This window comes from Drosophila teissieri, chromosome 3L (assembly GCF_016746235.2).
Source record: "Drosophila teissieri strain GT53w chromosome 3L, Prin_Dtei_1.1, whole genome shotgun sequence".
Lineage (NCBI taxonomy): Eukaryota > Metazoa > Arthropoda > Insecta > Diptera > Drosophilidae > Drosophila > Drosophila teissieri.
The window spans coordinates 14,524,235-14,544,599 of record NC_053031.1 but is presented as its reverse complement, the minus strand read 5'-3'; the positions used below and the strand labels follow the sequence as shown (position 1 = coordinate 14,544,599).

The 20,365-nt window shown below is 41.2% G+C and overlaps 2 protein-coding genes across 2 annotated transcripts in view; one reads left to right on the top strand and one right to left on the bottom strand.

The window, feature by feature from the left end:
- Window positions 1–226: 226 nt before the first annotated feature.
- LOC122616738 (RING-H2 finger protein ATL22) lies at window positions 227–911 on the top strand. The gene has a single exon (XM_043792296.1). The coding sequence runs from the start codon at window positions 307–309 to the stop codon at window positions 835–837; it is 531 nt and encodes a 176-aa protein (XP_043648231.1). The 5' UTR covers window positions 227–306; the 3' UTR covers window positions 838–911.
- A 192-nt stretch (window positions 912–1,103) lies between these two features.
- LOC122616737 (frizzled) overlaps window positions 1,104–20,365 on the bottom strand; it is a 92,835-nt gene continuing 73,573 nt past the window's right edge. The window contains exon 5 of the mRNA XM_043792295.1: window positions 1,104–3,011. Within this exon, the coding sequence (XP_043648230.1) occupies window positions 2,479–3,011 (533 nt within the window). The 3' untranslated portion in view covers window positions 1,104–2,478. The remainder of the gene's footprint in view (window positions 3,012–20,365) is intronic.

Here is a 20,365-nt window from a genome sequence, read left to right as displayed (position 1 = left end):
AGCTCTTAGAGGTGAATGTGTGGCAGGTAACTTTATTTCGAAAAATGCTTTGGTTGTTGAAACCCGAAGACTTGGCTTAAAAATATTGTCGAAAAGATACAATCCCAGAAAGTTGTAAGGGTTACTTAAAAAGTTTTCCGAAATTATATGTTTGGAAATTCACTTCAAGATTTAACAACAACTTTGTCATCGCATATTCTATGAATACAAACGCTTGACTGAAAGTTTTTAAGTCATACTGATAAACTTTAAGAAGTAATAACCTAGTAATCTAGCAAGCAAGAAAGGCACCTGTCACAATACACAATGTCGTCGAGCAGCACGGATCCCCTGAGCGGTATGAAGTCCCTTGTGGCAAGGATGATCTTGATGCAGTTCACCGAACGCCTTTTCCTGACTGCGCAGCACTTGCTGGATGCCGAAGCCAGCATAGAAGAACGTGTCCGCAGACTGGAGGTCCTCAACAGCCAGATGGTGTGGTTCAATTCCGAGCGTACACGTATCCTGGAGCAGTTGCAGATGCAAATACTCAGTCTGATTTCGGAACAGCAGCGTATAGCGATGGATACGAGTCAGTATGTGAACCGGCTGCACGAAGGACTAATCGAACTCAAACGGCGGCTGAGCAGCATGCAAGAGGACATTACCTGTCCCATCTGCCTCTCACCATGGACTTCGCATGGCGGACATCGCGTGGTCTCACTCCGATGTGGACACCTTTTCGGGAATAACTGCATCAGAACTGCCATCCGCAGATCCCATCGTTGTCCGATCTGCAGGCGGAGGGCTCTACACGCTGATGTGCGCAGGATCTTCAGTCGACGATTAATCCAATAACACTGGCATCCATTCCGTTCTAGTTCAATGTATCCGTTTTCGCTTGCTACGCATATATATATTTTAAAATTCAATAGCTTTCAAATACTTTTCAAACAAATAGCCGTAATAAAAAGTGCAAATGAAAGATAAAGGTGTAAACAGCAAGAGCGATATGAGAAAGGATACAGATTAAGGAATTCCCATACCATCAGAATGCCACTTAACACTTTTACTTCAATTCAGGTTCAATTAAGGTTGTTTCCCAGTCCAATTGAAAACACTGCTTTTATATTTCAGTCTTTAACAATAAAATAAAGTTTTATTTTTGCATTTTCCGTTTGTGTTTGCCATTGAATGCTTCAATGATGTTCTGCATGTTTATATTTGTTTTATACACTTATAATTGTTCGCTTGCCGCTGGGCATTCGCTATGTTACACCGACTATCGATAATTGCTATAATTAATATGCATTTCCATCAGCTTAAATGCTACACAAATCTGGCTTGGACATAATTTCACGTATTACTAGTGCCAATTTAAATCGAGGACTCAATTAAATGCGCTGAAAACAAATGCTCAACAGTTGGCAAACATCGCAGTGCTTCCTTTCTTCGTTTCGGTGATTTTTGTGATTTTTGCATGTGTCTACAAATATTTAAATGGCAGTTTCGACTCTTATTTAGTTGGGGTGAAGGGAAAAATTTCCATAAAGTGGCAACAAAATTTTTGCGTGTTTTGTTTGTTTGTTCACTTATGTGCTATGACTACAACGTCATTTAAAAATCGAATTAAAAATCATTCCATTACGCGTTTAGAATTAATTAGTTCAACAAATATACAATTACAGTTAGAATTACAAATACAAATACAGTTAGAGTTATGGTTAAAATTATAATAATCGTATTTGCATTAAGTTTAGCACATGGAGGACATTTATTGCTACATAATACATTTATATAGTTTATGGTTTCCTTTTTGTTTATACATAGATGAAGCATTGTTTTATGTACGAATTGTGTGCCATATATGCATAATTGTTGTGTCTGGGTGGAAAATAATTTCTTCTGTGACTAATGAATGAAATTTGAAGCCTTGAAGCCTTGACTTATGAAATCTACTGCAGAACAGCCCAGGCTCACATCCTTTTAATGCCTAACATTAATAATCGTATTCGTAATACCTAATTTATAGCTACATGTTCATTAATCGTAGGGCACATTTAAAGCTTTCAAAAAATCGGAACCTAACTTAAAACTTGCGTCAAAAATGAAGTACCATAGATGCTACAGGTTCGTATACCACGAAAGCAAGGAAATCCTACAGAATACAACTCGACTTAGAGCTAGAGTCTCAACTTATACGCGTAGTTTTGGTTCAACAAGCTTGCTTTCGTATCAACTAATGTACTTTTAACTCAAACAATAGCCTAGGGTCAACTTTTGATTTTCATTTTCTCATTTTCATGGATTTTCGGGGACATACATATGTAGGTAGATGATGAACTTTATACAAAGCCACTAAGAACTACGACTGCGTTTTACTTTTTACGTGGAGCTGGGGACCGTCTATGTGCTAAACTCTAAGTAACTCTCGTTGGCCGCCTCCGGATCGGGAGTAAGGGGCGTGGACTTGGCCCCGCCCGCCGGACCCGTCTCATACTAGACGTACGCCTGCGCCCGGGTCCGGGGCTCCTTGCCCTGTAGCCTCTCCACGAAGTTCCGCCAGCTGACCATCGTCTTGCTGGAATACAGCCAAACGCTGGAAGTGACCCCCACCAGCATGGAGCAAAGGTACTTGACCATGAAGATCTGGAAGATGGGGCGGGCTTCTGGGGAGCCCGGCGCCCTGGCTGCCGGGCACGGGATGGAGAAGGGCTTGCAGATGTCCCTGTGCCACTGGATCATCCACTCGTCGAAGTTGTAGTACTCGTAGAACAAGCAGCCCAGCAATCCCACGGCGGGCAGTATGAACAGTCCAGAGAAGAAACCTATTCGCAGCATCAGGCGCTCCAGTTTGTCCGTCCTCTTTCCGTCCGTTTTCATAACCGTACGGATGCGGAAAAGCGAAATGAATCCGGCGAGCAGGAAAAGTGCTCCGATCGAGAGATAAATGCAGAGCGGAAGGATCAGGAACGCGCCCAGGGAGTGGGTGTCCAGCTGGCCTACGAAGCAAACGCCAGAGAGAATGTCACCTGAAAGTAACATAAAAAGAAATAAATTTAAATATTTGTATTTTCAGAAATATGTACCAAATAAAAGAATCGTATTTTAAGGTCTAGCATTAAATGTTTCTCTTCGTAAGTAGTCATCTTCAAAAAGATAAAATTTTGTAAGTCAACATGATTTGTTCATTTCTTCTGGCTTTTGAAACTTGATATTTTTGTTCAGTGCCAGCCTTGCAAAGGTGTTAATCCAAAGTGATATTTCATCATTGGTTAAGACCACAGGTAAACTCTTTTATTGGGACACTGCCAACAAAACCCATTGACCTTTTAAACTAAACATTCATTAATGTCAACAATTGCGCGGGATATGAGTTGAAAATACCCGTTGACTGACTGCAGAAGGGGAAAACGCGGGAGATAAACAATGTTTAATTTTACCATTTCATGTACCTCTTTCGCTGTAAATATTTACCCAACGATAACCCCAAACAGCAGCGTCTGTGGGGCCCTCCCCTCCCCACCGCACCCCCACCCCCTTTTTCAGTTCAAAGTCAATGCGCCGCTTGTTTAAACATTTTACGAGCGGTTGGGTTGCACCACCGCCCCCCGCCCCCCGCCACCCGAGCTGCCCCGCTCATTAGCGTTATTTATAAACATGTTACAATATACCCAGCTCACACCTGCCCCCCGCTTCCCGTGCCACAAATTAATCCATCATTCGTTCGGCGTGCCATATTTCCGCTCATAAATTATCGATTAGCCCCTCGTCGAAGCTTCTGCCTTTCGCTCTTTTTCTCCTTATAGGTGACATGTTAATTTCGGTTTCCCTGGGAAAAATAAAACTGGTCGCGCTTTTCCAGGCTGTTGCCGCTGGGAAATTTGCCACGCTTCGTTGAGTTGTAAATACTTTCAATTAATGCGTCTCGTTCCACTTTTGTTTTTTAGCCATGATATGGCGTTGGAAATAAGTAATCCAAAGAGTTCTAGATTTTATGAAGAATTAATACAATAAACAGATATCTAAAATATTATTCGTATAATAAAATACTTTCTAAGCTCATTGGAAGCCTTCTTGAAGATAACCAATTATTAATATAATAAAATATTTAATTTAAATTAAAAGCTGGTTTTAAGTTGCAGCCAATTATTTTAATTATCTGTTACAACATTTTCTTTTTTTTTAATTTTTCTAAGCGGATTCCGTGGCTTGGAATCGTTTCCCAAGCCCCAAACATTGTAATCCCGATTTAATGGTACCGCCTTTAGCATAAATCCTTAACCCATCGATGGCCTGACATTTATAGCCATTGAATTCGCATTCTCAACGCCAGATGGCGCCTTTACAAATCGCCAGCCTTTGAAGTTATCTACGAGTGGAAGGCTGAAATATAACTTTATACCATAAAAGTCATGTCATGCTGACAAACCAAGAGCCTGCCTTGGCCAGAATGAGAGAAAATAGCTAAATCGAACAGAAGAGGCTTACTTGAGACTGGAGCGGGCAAATTAAGCGAGCTGAAAACCGGGAAAACGCCGATAAACGAATACAATAAATAACAGCGGGCAGTCGGCAACATCCTCTGTGGAGGAAGAATTTACGTAGAAGAATTCTTCGCAAGTGAAAATTTAAGCAAATGAAATAACGAGCTAAGCCCACGTAAACAACTATTGAATATAAATCACAATTCTGGGTCTCGATATGAATCGGGAACATATCCCAAACTGCGATACGAAATGCCACCTGCCGTTGGCTTCTTTCGATTTCCACCAACTCAATCGCAGTTCCAGTTTCCCTTCCGATATGGATCTTAATTTATATCTGAGCCTGAGAATGGTTTGCAGTCCGAATGGAATAAAATCAAATGAAATGCACCAACCAGGGAAACCGGACTTTCGGTCTCCGATCAGGTATTGATAAATGAAGAGCAGGGCCTATACAAAGAACCAGTTCTATTCGTGTCCTTATTGCAAAAAGTATCACTGAGAGAAAACTACAGCGGGATCTCTGTATACAATCTACTAAATACATGTAGTTATGCTAATCGTTGATTTAATTGGTATTTCAGAAAGGACGTATTTCGGATTTTTGATACATTTTTATGTTTTGTTTTGATTCTTTATGAAGTGTGTTTTCTCTGTCTGCATCTTTGGAAACCAGTTTTGAGTTTTTTCACTTAATTCAGCTTCATTTTGGAAAATTGTGCGCGGCACAAGTTGCTGTGACAATTTCTGGGGCTCTGCACTTGAGAGGCTGCCAGGAACTGAGAGATGCAGCAACATCCCAGCAGCAAGAGCAACATGCCTGCAGCAGCAGCAGCATCAGCAGCATCAGCAGCAGCAACAGCAACAATGCATGTCAATTGTTTTGTATGGCATGAGGAATGCATGTTGCACTGAGAGAAACGGGTTCCACCGGGGATAGGACGGGAGTGAGGTGACTTTTTCAGCTGTCAGCCAGTCAGTCAGGGACTCTTCTCCCTCATCTCCTGTTCCTCCTCTTGATGAAGTGCATGCAACAGAATTCCATTTTTAGCCAATGCCACATTGCATTTCATTATGAGAAGAAGCTGCAACTGTTGCCATTGTTCTGGTTGCTAGTACTCTTTAGCTCTTTGGCTTTGGCAAGACAATAATCACAAAAGGTGTTAATAAGTTGGCCCAATACTGGAACTTAGACACCATCAAAGCTATAGCTTTGTTCAAGTAAAATATTAGGAACTATTGAGTAAGTGACTTTCAAAGTGACCTTTTGTCGCTTGATTTGTTTGTCCGGGTGACAATTCCACACAATTGAAGTGCTTGTTCTGACGGATCTACTTTATCTCAAAGGAAACTTTTATGTTACCAGATATTTATCGATATATATTTTAATCAGAAATGCCATCTGATATTAATTCCTCGCGACACACACAAGTCAAGATACAGGTAACTGAGAAGCATTTGCATACTTTGCGCTGCTTCTCATCGGCTGCCCTCTTTCTGGTTTTCAGTTTCCGCAGCAAAGTCGATCTCATATGACATTTCACCTGCTCACCAGTTCCTGTCGCCGTCGGCCCCCGGAACTCCCTGAAAGCCACTATCTGCCTCGTATCTATGTAAAACTCTTGTACACATGCTGATGATGAAACTGTCAACTGTCATTTAAAATTTTAATCGCATGTTCTGTCCCTCCCCCCGCCGCCTTGTGCCCTTTTCCCCCCTGTGTGTCTCTTTTCCACACACTGTCGGCGATTATTGTCGCCAGCAGAAGACAGCAGAAACAACGAGAGTTGAAGATTTTTAATTACTCTGGCACCACAGCCCCTTAGGCCCCCTTCTCCTCCCCCTTGGCCCCTTTGGCTCCCTTGGCCCCCTTTGGCTTCCATTGCACCGACTGACAGTTGCTTATCGCGGAGCTTTATAAAAATAATAATGGGAGACGGAGCAGGCGTCATTGGCTCTTTGCTTTCATTGCTTTTGCTCGGCTGCTCCATTTAGATAAATGACACATAAATTAAGCAATTTTCCTTTTATGCTACCCGCTACTCGGTGGCCAACTGCTCGGGCATGCTGGAAAACTCGTATCTTGCTTATTCGTAACTAAAAGTTAATTGGTTGCAATTATTTAATATTTGTCCTCTTTGAATTAGATAATTTGGCAATGATACTAAAATAGTCATTACTAGTCATAGTCATTTTAGTTTATAGATATATGCACCTGAATAACCAATCAATTTTAATATAACATGTTACGTAAGGAATTGCCAATCTTTTATATATTCTTATAGCATATGCTCAGCTTACTATTATTTCAAAATGCATTGCAGGGTATCTTTTTTGTTGTTTTATGATTCCATTTCACTTATTTCTTTCTCCATTGTTCATGATAAAATAATTATAAAACAATTGTCGAGCTGCGATGATGGTCCCTTACACTCCCTATAGAAGTGTATATTCCGCCCCCTTTAAACCCTCGAACTCATGATCGTCGTTTGCTATTTGTTCTTTCTGAGTGTTGACCCATTCGCCGAGGGGCTTGTGGGGCTCCAGGGGTGTGGATGGGGGAGGGGGGATAAAGCTGGGACACATCTGTTTTAGTAACGAGAATTCTATCTCAATAAAAGTTTATTTGCTCTCTTAATGCGTTTTCTTTCATCATTTTATGGACAATGCTTCTCAAGTGTTAGATAAACATTTTGACAACAAAGTCATAAAATTGCCATGGGTAATAGTGACCCCACTTTGTGGGGTTAGGGGAAAAGTAGTCTATTATGCAATTTGTATTCTTACAATCGCTTTTAATTTAAGAACTAATGTGGGGGTTTTTCAACAGCATACTTAAAAGGCTTTATAACCATTTTAGTATATTACCGCAGAAATAAACACATTTTTGGAACTCAGAACATTTTATAATTACTCTTATCAAATAAACATGGACGCTCTATTAAAAAAGTTAACAAATTTAAATTAAAAATGTTGAAACGCTATTTAAAAAATCGTTCACGTAATGCACATTTTGATTAAATTATCTGGAACTCACTTAAATATTTCGGCGAAATACCAGAATAAACCATTGCCAAAAATATAGGTTCAACAACCTGTTGCTCAACTGCTAAATTTAAGAAAAAATTCGTAACCAAGACGCAGAAAAACGTAAAAAAAAACAACTAAAACCTACGACACGCGACATTAAAAACGTGGCAGGCAATAAAAATTGAGGTCAACAGCAACGGCAGCTAATGAATAACAAAGAAAACGCTAACTGGCGAAAAAAGAAGAAAAACAGCAAGTGGGACAAGGAGGAAAAAGAGTTGCCGTGTCGCATAATTTCGCATTGAAAATGTCAACAGCAAAACGTTGTTGTTGGAAAAACGTGGCAGTGGGGGAAGAAGGGGGGAGTCACTCTTATCAAGATGCGCAATTAAATATGGAAATGTGCAACGGAGAAGCGAAACACACAAAATGGAAAATGCAGGAAAATGCAGAGTAAAAACAGCAGGAACATAAAATCCGCACACGCGACAAGTGTCATTAGCAACCCACTGCCCCTAAAAAAGGCTTAAATTATTACTTTTTTTTACAATTTGATGTTATTTGGTTGGGTATTTTATTTAGTAAAAGTTCATGAGGCAACCGCAGAGGCGATGTTGCAAAAAAGGTGCACAGTAAACAAAAGAAATATATTCAAAAATGCAATTTGTTGTTGACACTGATAATATCACGAATTTCGAAGTGTTGAAATCGGGTTGGAATATTAGTATTTAACACATTTATTTAAATAAAAATTCATTTTAAAGAATTAAATTTATTTTGACTATTAATATAACTTTAGTTCTGTTGTGTAGATGGAACATGTGCCTTAAGTTACATTAAGTGGTGTTGTTTCTGCCTCGTGTTTCACACATATAGTTGCTGCAAATATTTGAATGCGAAACATTGGGGGGGGGCAATGGAAGGGGTAGAATAAATGTTTGTCCCAAAATTCGTTGGGAATTTATATAACGTGTCGACACCGGCGACACCATCAACAACTAAACCAGCAACAACAGCGACAATTAGGAACAACAACAGCTGGCGGCAACAACACTGGCCAAGGTTCAATTCGGTTCACACACTGAGACAAGGCAAACAATTTCAATTTGCATGTAGAGGAAGCCCCCAACACGACTACAAGCTCACACACCAGCGCACTTGGATGTCGAAAGTTCAAAGTTGTAAGCAAATGTGCTCGAAGTGGGGGCGGAGATGGCCGTGGAGCCTCCCAAAGTCGAAAGAAAAGCTATGTGGGATCACAGAAACTACACACAACTTAATCTAATTTGGATGTTCTAAGGCCAACGAAATAATTCCAAAAATGCTACTGTCAAAGTCAATAATAGAATATTTAGAAATAGCATTTAAATTCCAATAATTTTAACTTATTTTGTTTCGTGCGAGCAGATTTAGTTATTAGTTTATTAGTTGGCAGAAGGGTTGTGTTGCGGTGGTTTCACTGTGGGCATGAAGTGTTCTGAAGTGGACCAAGTTCTGCGCTAGTTTGTGTGGCATGCAACATATGGAATGTTGCTGATTGTTGAATGAACATGTTGTGTTAGTCGTGTTAGGAGAGGGAATTGTAGTGGTTCAAGTGGGGTAGAGACTTATAATTGCAAGCAGAAATGCTGCAGTTTGGCAATCCTTCAACCTGCCATCATTCGGATCTTTATCTTTTCAGCTCGCAGTACAAAAAGTACTTCACCATTCGCTGTTCTCGGTTTTTCATTCTTCAAATTGCACTTGGTAGCAATAAAAGAAAAGCGTTGCCTTTTGTAGGGACACCCTCCTTTTGAACGTAGAAATTATCCATCTAAAATCGTGTAATATTAATGCACAAAGAACACTAGATACGTATGCATATGTTGATATCTTTCTTTTTTAAGAAAGATTAGTTACACCGTTGAGTTAGATATAAATTATGATTTTTCCCCGAATTCCATTCCCTGACCGTTCTCCGGTGCACGTGGCGTATACTTGTTTTAGTTCAGTGTGCAGACTCTGCACCTATGTATACCTCTCTCACTCGCACTGACGGCGCTTTTCAACGCCACGAGCACACTGACACCCAATCTCACACTCACGTCATATCATCCCATTCGTTTTGTGTTTTAGCATTCCTCTATTTCTCGTTTTTCTTTTTTGCGTCATATTTAAATGAAAGCGAGCAGTTGAGAAAGAGAAGGAGAGCTGCTGGCGTGAGAGAGAAAGGGGAGACAAGGCTTAGATAGAGACAGAGACAGATAGAGGTAACCGCAAGCAGTGAGCTCAGGGCATATGCTTGACATTAAGTGTGGCGCCCTCTGTCGGCGAGCACTCGCATCCTCATAATGCGCTGAAGGTGGCAAAGTAATTAGTGAGCAGCCGAAAGAGCTCCACTTTCCCACCCCCCCAAGCTCAGCCCCCCTTTCTTCAGTCTGCGCCAGTAATTGTGGACGTGGTCATGCACTTTGCTGTACACAATAAAAAATTGTACAAGCATTTGCTAATTACCAAAATTATTTAATATTTTGAGCATTCCAAAATGTCAATTGAGCACTGTGCAAACTTTGTACAAACACTTTTAAAAGCTTTGTTTTAACTTTTGAAATAGGTTTTAAACATGTGATTCTTTAATTTTAGAATATTTCCTCAGTGTACAATTTTTTAAGGAGTTAAGCACAGCTTTTCATTCCCCTTTCGGCAGAAGAGTGTCCCCTTTAGAGCCCCCCTTTCCCATTTTCCGGTCGCACGTGCTGCGGAAATGAGTTTTGTGTATTTCACTTTCCATTTTCCGCGTCTTCTTCTACTCCGTGCTACCTGAGCAATAAAAAAGGATTAAAATTTATGAAATGGCTTCGGTTTTTGGTATTTGCGGTCGGTCGAGAGGGGAAATAGAATTGGAACGTGCTTGTGGGTTAACATTGGGTTAAGCTTAAGATGTATGATCCATAAATAAGGGAATGGCTTAAAAAAAAGTGGGAGTCATTTGACATAAATCGTGATATATGGTGAGTTTTATTATCCACTTCTTTTCATGCGAGGTAACGGAAATAGTCTTCACCTTTTTTTTTACTTAAATTCAATTTTGAGTTATGGTTCTATTTCCACACATATATTATCTAGAATTTATATGACAAAAATTCATTCAGATAATAATAGCTGGTATGGAAAAGAGAAGCGCAAGTCAAGAGAAAACAGAAATCCCAGTTTTTAATTGGAATCCTCCTGAGACCGGAAACTGATACCGGAATCCTTTATTTGCAGATTGTTGGCCCTGAAATAACTCCTAAATATCCTTTTATTTTCTCCACCTTCTGCAGATTTATTTTCTTTACTCTCCTTGGCATTTTAATTCTTAGCTTTCCATTTTCCGGACAAGAAAACAGGGCGAAATAAATCTCCTCGCTCGTTTTCTTATTACTGGCCCACGTTCGCGTGCGGTTCCTGCGGCTGACCCATAAAACCCTTTTCCGCATCCTTAACCCGCTGGCCCCCAAGCAAACCTTAACCCTTCCGTGCCGACTGTCGCGTGCTGGCTGTGAGCTTCAGCTCAATTATCCAGCGACACGACCACGCATAAAAAATCAGGCAGCGCGAAGAGCAGTAGAAAAATGTTCATTAGGGGAAATTCCATTTAACGAAATTGTTTTGGGCTCGAGTTTACTCAGTCGGAGGTACAAGCACTTGGCTCCCTCATTCAACTTGAGTGCTGAAAATGTTGAATGTGATTTTTAAGGTGATGCTCTGGAGAGGAGATGGTAACGATTATTGTTGGGCTGATGAAAATGTACAGCTAAGGCCACAGAAAAACAGAAAATGTATGCAAATTGGTCGGGTAACTGGGATAAGTACTTCCACATTTTGCAGTTATTTTTAATGCATTTTATTTATATAATAACATTTAACTATTATATATAAGCCATATATTAGTAGATACATATATAACAACTTCTTGTCTTAATCAGATTAGTTTCCTAAACTCTACACCAAGCGACCACAAAGTAGACGGGTCACAAAAAGAGGACCTAAATCAGGCAACATATCTCCGGAGAAAAGCTTTCCTTTGGCCACAGCAGTCAACACCAGCGGTGTTGAGACCCACGAGGAAGCAACCAACCCACCCACCCATCTAGGTAAGCGGTGCCTTACGCTTTTCACAGCCCACTCCGCTTGGAAAACAGTTGGCAAACTTTGCGGGAGTTTTTCCCAAGAGTTTTGCTTACATTTTCCGCCACATCCTGAGCTGGTCTTAGAACAAAAGGCGCCGAAATTCCCGAAGTGCGGTAGGAAAAGCGCAACGCAGGGCAGGCGCAAAGAAAAATATCAAGTATTATATAATATGTATTAACACTGGCAAGAGACGCATATGGAAAATAAATTAGAAAAGTTCCAGTTTGCTCTCGCCTCTCACAAAAGCGCGCAGACAAAACTTTTGCCCATCCACACAGAAAATCTGTATAGGAAATTTATTAATATTTTATCAGGGCTCCGAAGAACAAGGGCTCTTGTATACATTCAATTAAAAGTTGCTTGGGCAACATTTGTTTACCATTTAGTGTCCAAAAAAAGGAGAAACGAAGGGGAAATCAAAGTTTATGAAGGCGTCAGATGCGTAAACACAAATAGAAATAAATTCAAATGGAAACAAATAACGTTGAAAGGTCAAAGCACAAACCACCAATTTGTTTTCTGCTTCCTGACTGAACAAAAACATTGTATGGCTTCTGCATTTGTAATGAGACTTTTCTTTCACTGGTTGAAAAAGGTTTCGGGCATCAAATGCAGTAAATTTGTTTTGGCCGGAAGGCCACAACTCTGATTGATAGCAAACAAATTCATGGAGGGTACGACCTATTCTTGTTTTTAGCCTCTTTTTTTGCATTGATTTATTAACCAATCTAATCCTATTCTGTGGATCTTGAAATTAGGGAATATTAACTAGGGAAACCATGGGTACAGTTGTGTATAAACAATCGTAAAACTCCTTATTAACTTGGCCACCAAAATAAACAGTCTTCCCTCAAACCATTATGATAGTCATACAAGTTTTATTTCCCGTTTTCAATTATTCGGAAAATTTGTAGCTCGCTCTATTGCCCATTAAAAACTCGTTCCCGGAAAATCGTTGCTCTCTTTCCCGTTGTTAGGACCTTCTTACACTTGAGACTGTAGGGATGCGCAGCACAAATTATTAAGAAACATTCTAGCAAACTGCAGGCAAAGTTGGCAACAAAAGGCAGTTCGCTTAATTATACACACCATTAATAACTAAAACCAATTTGTATGCTCTGCCAGGGCAGAGTGGTAAAGGGGAGGGGGTGGTGCTCCTACAACTGCAACTCACGGAACACCAAGTGCACCCAGTCACCACCCACACACATGCATTGCATGCCGCATAGACCATAAATCAACGCACAAAGGAACAATAACAATGGGTGGGGAAGCAAGCAGCGACACATGAAGAAGATGCACTGTGGGCGAAGCAGTGCGGCCAAGCAGTGCAGGATAAGAGCAAGAAGAAGCACCGCAACAAGTGAACGCAATTTGTACAGCGGGACTTCCCCTGAATGAACGACAAAGAGAGGCAGAAGAGGCACTGCACTGTACAAAATATTAAGCACTAAATAAAATGTATAACTTTGCATAATGATCAAACAAAAATGTAGTTAAATTACATTTGGCTAGAAAGTGATGCTAAGAGAGCAAATAAAGTGTTCTGTTTTTCTAAATTCCTCTATAAATTCTATATTTTTTTCCCCTTTGCCTTTCAGTGTAATAGTTAAAAGCGGCAGCATCAGCAAGTACAATAACTGCCAAACAACAATACCGAGAAAAAAGACGTGTTGCAAATAAGCAATATTGATGGGTGAAGCGCCCGCCAGGGGGCGCCAAGACAATGCCAAGGCGGTTGGTGGTGGGGCAAAAACGGGCGAAAGGAAGCCAAAAGTCGGGCCAAAAAAGGCAGAAAATGCAAAATGTGCAACTAACGTGGTAGTAGCTGCACACACACACACACACAGCCAGACACACCAGCACTAAGACAAAGGTAAACAAAGTTCCTACGATGGATGGCGGGGAATCCTCCCAAATTCTAAGCAGCTTTTGTCGTAACTATAAACCGTTCCCCAGGGCAAAAAGTTCCTCTTCCTGGCCGCCCACAGTCTTCCGAAAATCTCCTTGCTAGTTCGGGTTTTGCCCTTTTGTTTTTTATACGTGATTTTATAGTATTTTTGGGTTTTCCGCTTCTTGTTTTCCATTGCGGCATCATTATAGGGTAGCATTTCCAGACTGGACAGCACAAAAGAGGAAAATCCCGGAAAAAGAAGGGAAAATTGTGGGGAAATCGCTCTAGTCGGGCAGCTGAGCTCATTAAGTTCAAGTGAAGCCCGGCTCAAGCGGGGCTAGCCCCCTCTCTTTCGCACTGTGCTTCCGTCTCTGTCGCACCCGGAGCTCCTCAAATGTTTGGAGGATTTCCTTTTCGCCTTCACGCTTTTGTGAGTTGTTCCTGTAACGTGTAATTAACATCTGAAGTGTTTGTTGTTCTGCTTTGTCTGAATGGTGAAAAGCGGGCTGGGGAAAAGTGGGAGGGACCAAGAGGAAATTGTTGCCATTTGAAGGAGTTTTGAGTGCCGGGGGAGACGCTTTTCCTTTGACAGGCTTTCGAGGGGCTCCACGTTTGCAGTTCGCCACTTCAGCTTAGAAGCATTAGTTTTTGAAATTAAAGTTTTAAGGCTGAGCCCGAATAAATTTGTTATTTTTACATACAGTTTGCTTTTTTAAAGTTATGGTTTATTTAATTGCTTGGTCAATATATCAAGAATAAAATCAAATTTTTAGCTTACGAACTTTTGCTGAACTCCTTTCTCCAACAATTTATAATACACTCCTTCAAGGACCCGAGGCAACTGCATTTATAGTATTTCGACCTCTTCTATGGACTATCAAAATGCACTTAACACAATTGGCAGACACAAAAGTTCAAAGCTGTAAAACTAACTGAGGGACTTAGTGCCTGACACATTTTCAACTTTCACCCTACTTTTCTATCCTACTATTACCAACAGGTGCTGTTCCTCTTCCATTTTGTTGATAGTTTGAGACAAAAGTTTTCAGCTCATTTGCGTAAAAGTTATTAAGAGGGGGAAAAGGGAAAAGTCAGAATTGAAAGTCTCTCGTAAGCTATACCCTTAATTATAAGGCTTTCTGGCTACACAATTAAAAAAGTTCTTCCATTTTAGGAATAATACTTAGTTCGATTTATATTGAGTTTTCTTTTCCAATCAAGTTACAAAAAATCTCGTAGTCAAACAATATTCTATTCACATAAGTTGATTCATTTTCCAATTATGTACATTCTGAAACATTTTTGGGTTTTCTCCCAGTGAGCTTAAGTTGATTATGCAATTTGCCTCGCTGTCAAAAGACGACTTTGGCCCGCATTGATGAGCGAGATAGTCGCTGTGTCACCGACCTGCCACGCCTACTACGCCCCTCACATCCACTCATGTTGGCTTTTCGATTGGCAAATGATTAATAATCGAAATGTCAACGCTGCCCCTGCGTCTGTCTGTCAGTTAGAAAGTCAGTTGACAGTTTAATCAATTTGTGTGTTTCGACTTTTCCAGCTGAAATCTCCATGCGGGTAGAAAATTAACTTAAGTGGCAGACAGAGCGGCTGAAAAGCAGGATAAATACATAGAAAATTTATATAAAATGTTGACCAAACAAACACTTTTGAAAAGTTTACCCAGCAAACAATGGAAATTGTCGGGCATTGTTAGTTTGGCGAGATGAGCAAATCGCACAAAGGCATTCGACATAAGGAAGAGTATAACAGCTGTGCAGGGTCTGGAGATACATATATCCCACATAAGCTCCGTCCCAGAAAACCCCCTCTATTAGCTTTGTTTTCTCAACAAACAAACGGCGGGTGGCAAAGAAAATAAACAAAAATTATGACAAACCAAAGCGATGCGAAGGAAGGAAAAAATAATAAAAACGCTCAAGAAAATAGCAAACCGCAGTTGAAAAGCCTCGTATTTATATTCGTGAGTGCACGGAAACTTTTTCTCTTCAATGGGTTTTTTAAGGTATATAATATTGAAATTACAGTGTGCAAACTAATGTACCTCTTACCTATATTTGTATGGGTAAAAGAGATATTACTTATTAAGCTTGATTCGGTGATCTTGTAACTGCATAGGCGCAACTTTAAAATGTGAATATTTTTTTACGTGTCTGTCGGCTTGCAGTGGGTGGGCAACTGCTAATAAACAGGCCTCCGTATGAGGGGATAAAAAGTGGAGGGGGAAAAGTCAGCCCTCTGCATGTATTAGACATAAAAATTCCAGCACATAAATCCAACTAACATGTAACCAGGTTAAGACCGCGGGTGACAAGGGAACCGAGCATTAAGCACATAAATATGAGGACTTAATGTCTGTCGAGGCCGCGTTTTGATTACTGGTAAATCGGGGGAGTTGGTTTGTGTTGGCGTTTGTGCCAGCCGATAGCTTGTAAATTTATGCTTTCGAATTTAAAGCATTTTGCAGACTGTTTAACATACGTGCAAAACTGTCATAACAAGCTGCTAAAGCAAATACTAATACGGAATGTACATTTTGCTTTAACTACTAAATATTATTCCGTCTCTTTGATTTTTATTTAGCATAACCAAGCTGTTGTTGGCATAAGTCACACATTTTTAAATAGTTCCAGGGATAGAAAGTGCCAACATTACTTCCCACATTACTTATTCACACCGATGTTCCATAATGTTGCATTTAACTGCCATAGACAGCTTTGCACCTGTAGGAAGTCTGTGTCCGTCCCAAACAGGAAACCACCACCCAAAACTCTGCCCAAAGACAACAAATTTTCCCATTGCCTGCTGTTATACACACTGTTATACATCGCCCATCAGCGTCCAGTGCAGATGCTACTTGAGTTTCCCACCTCCGAGCCTTGGAAACTCAGATCTCTCCTCTCATCTTACTAGCTGATGACGTTGTCCTTGCATGCAAATTTCTCGGACTGCTGCTGCTCCCACTACCCCGCCCCTTCGAGCCCTCTTCCCCAATCAAGCCGTAATGCCCTTCTATGGAGAAGTTATGACCCCCTCCTGACTACTGGTACAGACATACATACATTTATGACTGAATACCTCTGGTCAAGATGCTAGCGAAGACTATACCTCTCTGTCGTTTAAAAATGCAATAGCATAGTGTGTAGTGTTTGTTTAGATGTTCTTTAAAATTAAGTGCAATTATTTACTAATTAATGACGCTATTTAAATCAACATATTAGTAAATCAAGCAGATATTATCTGGGAATTTATGAAGTATAAAGTTATCGTGGCCATATAGAAACGAATATCTGACAGTGATTTAATGGACAACATAATGTTAACATCAAATGGCCTACATATTTTTTGCAGACCCAGCTAATTAATTTCAATCGTCTTTGGTGTATGTTACTCTAATCATAGATAATAAATTTCATGTCGGAGTTTTTCTAGAACCTGGGCATTTAATATCTTGAGTAAGAATCTTTAATATTATTTCGAGTGCCTCTACTTCCTTGGCCGCTGCTGTTTGCCTGTTTGTCGAGGGACATCTTTGCCTTCGTGAGACGCCCCCTCATCAATGCTCCGAACTCTCCGAAAAATGTTACGTTTTGGCAGGCGGAAGCTGACAGTTCCAAGGGGGGTGTTCACTGAGGGGGACACACAGGACCGGAGTGCACACATGTAAAATGGTAAAATGGCCAGCCCTGACTAAACATTCGCATCAGACCCAGTGTCGCAGCCGGAGTCGGACACATATGGCCAAAACGGTATGGGGAAAAAGGCACAGACAATAGATACAAGCTCCGGCTGAGAGGCAGAAGGGAGCGCTTGGAGGAACTATATGGATCGATTTGGGGGCTTTGGGGGGTTTGGTGGGGTTTTACGGGGTATAACTCAGTGAACAGCCGTTGACCATTGCCTGACATTTGAGCCATGTTGTCAACGTTCGTACGTTTGTTGCTGCAGAAGTTGTTTGCTGTTGTTGCTTGCATCCATTATGGCTGTTTGCTACTAAGCCCGGCTTCCCCCCACCGCCTTCCCTCGCCCCTTCGCCCCTTTGGCCCAGCACACTATATGTTTGCTTTTTGCCATTTTTGTCTCGTTTCTTTGGAAATTTTGTTGGGTCTTGTTTGAAGCTTGTGTGCACATCTCGTTCTCACCCCCAAAAATCTTCCTCCACCACGTTTACCCCTACTGCCCCCCGCCCCTCTGATAGCAACTTATCATGAAAACAATTTAGCATATGCCCGGCTCACTTAGTTGTCTGTAATAAGTTGCTGCTACTCAGCAAGTAGTTCCCTCTTTTTCCATGGCTCTAGTGCCGTCTCTTTCCATCTAGTTGCCGTGAAGTACATCAAGCATCAAGTATGAGCAAAAATAGCAACAGCAGCTGGCTTGTTTGTTTTATCTTTCCACAAAATTAGTTACAGACGACAACGACGACATCGCAAAACACTGTCCACTGCGAATGTCGTCCGTCATCTTCAAACAGCTGTCACCGAGTACCTCTCTTTCTAGCCCCCATCTCGCTCGCTCTTTCTGGCTGATTGGTGCTCTATATGGCTATGGCCTAATGGCCAACCTAATAAGTGCCCAAACATACTCGACTTGGCCATGTTTTGGTCATTTCCCATGTGCCTCATTGGCAAATTATCAAGTTGACCACACAAAAGCGGAGAAAGGAAGATATTTGCGGTCTGTGAATGACATCCACGTCGGTTTGTTCGCCTGATGGAACGGAAATCAACCGATGGATTGCTTAGCTAACCTCGGCGGTCTTTAATTTTTTAATTAATTGCTTGTCACGATAGTGCAACCAAAAGGGAAATAGAGCGCGAAATTAAATGGAACGGGAAACTACAGGGAAAAAATGGAAAATATACTTCCAAATGTGTATGTGTTCGTTCTGTGGGACAAAAAGTGTATACATATCTAGAGATCATAATCATAATAATTATTAAAGATCTTCGATTTATTAAAGTTAGCGGTGCATCCTCTTTAAATTGAAGAATATGAATATTTTTTACGATTCTAGTTGTGCAGAAATGAAATTTGAAACGAAAGTACCAGAAGATGCCTCATTCTTATTCTTCAGTTATTTGTTTGTATATATGTTGGTCTTCAGTGAAGTAAAATAACTTTTAAATACTTTTTTCTTTAACTGTCCGCGCTTGCTAGTTTTTTTGTGTCTGCGACAGCGAAAGGCGGTTGAAAAATAATTGTTGCCTCATCGCTGCACGTTGCTTAAAATAATAGTTATAAGTGGCGGTTAGTCTGCGGTTCTATCGCCCCTCTTTTTCCCCCGATTCTTTCCCCAGCGGCAGAGTCTCGAATGAAAAGCCATAAAAAGTGCCCCAGCCAGACGACACTTCTGTTCGAAAAGGGGAAGTGAAAAAAAAGGGAAGACGAAGGCTGAGATATCCCATAACAATGGCAGGAGACTGCGCCGGCCAGGAAGCCTCTGCAGTGGCAATAATTGTCATCATCATCATCTTCGTCTTCATCTTCTGGTCAGCGGCAAGTGGGCGGCTCCTTTCCAGGCCCCCAGTCCACGTTACAGATCCAACTGCAAGACGACAATCAAAGTCCATGACAGAACCGCAGAAAAGAAAAGCAAAGTAAACTGAAAGCAAGTTAACCAGCGACATTTTTGAGATGCCGCATCGAAGGCAAAAGCCTGCAACAACTCCAACAGCCAACTCCAAGAACAAGCAACTAAATGGCAAATAGCTGCGACTTGCAGTGGGCTAAGAAAAACCGGGAGAGGCGCAAAAAGAATGACCAAACATGGGTAAAAGTGCTGGCCAGGGGCGGCGGCATCGCGATTCGGCGGGGGGCTCTGTGTTCTGTGTTCGTGTTAAGTGGAATGCGATTGACAATAGTTGTAAAACAGCTTCAGCAACAGTTTGTAGTACTATTTGTATATCAGTGTTGCATGGGAGATTGCTAAATGCCCGAGCTTATCACAGCCACGATAACTTAATTTATTTGTGGATTTTCATAGGTACTTCCCCTTTGCAGCTGTGTTGCTTTGACTACGCCCTTGTCTTAGCTCCCTTGGACTGGACTGCGCCCACAGCTTTCTACTTGTCCAGTGCTCGGTGCTCGGCGGTGTGTTGTGGGCAATCAAAGCAATTGCAGAGCCCCAACTCAACGCGAATCCCATCTGATTCCCAATCCCATCCTGATTCAGATCCCAATTGCAAGTGTCGCCTGGCAGCGGAGCAGAATAAAGCAACTGAAGCAACTGAAGCGATGAGATGACAACGGCAGAAGCTGAAACTGAAGCTGAAGCTGAAGCAGCTCAAGATGGATTTCGGGGTGGTGGACGGGGCAGAAATAATGAGCTGTGTAACCCTTTTGGTCCAGCTAAGAGGCGGCAAAAGGAAAATTAATTAAGGCAAGGGGCCGAGCGATTGAGGCGTCGCACTCGACGTTGTCCACACTGACACCGAAAGAAATAGGGTCACATTGTTTAAAGTGATTTCATTAAAATTGGTTCCCAAAGCCTAAAGTATTTTGTAAACATTTAAATTAGAGGTCTTAAATGTGATTCTATTGATGTTAATATTCAATTAGTTTCCCATCTGTACCATCTAGTTTCATATATTTTTACAAAACGATGCAATATTTTTTCCTCTGCACTCGAAACTGGAAGTGCAAGTGGATAGCGTTGTCGGGTGGGTCGTTTGATTTCTGCACGACCTTCGTTTGGGGCTATCGCGAGTCTCACATCTCGGACTCCTTCAATCTCGGGCCCAATAAATCTTCCGCTCAATCTTGGTCCACGCCTTAGACTTGGGAATTGAGGCCCCTGCCA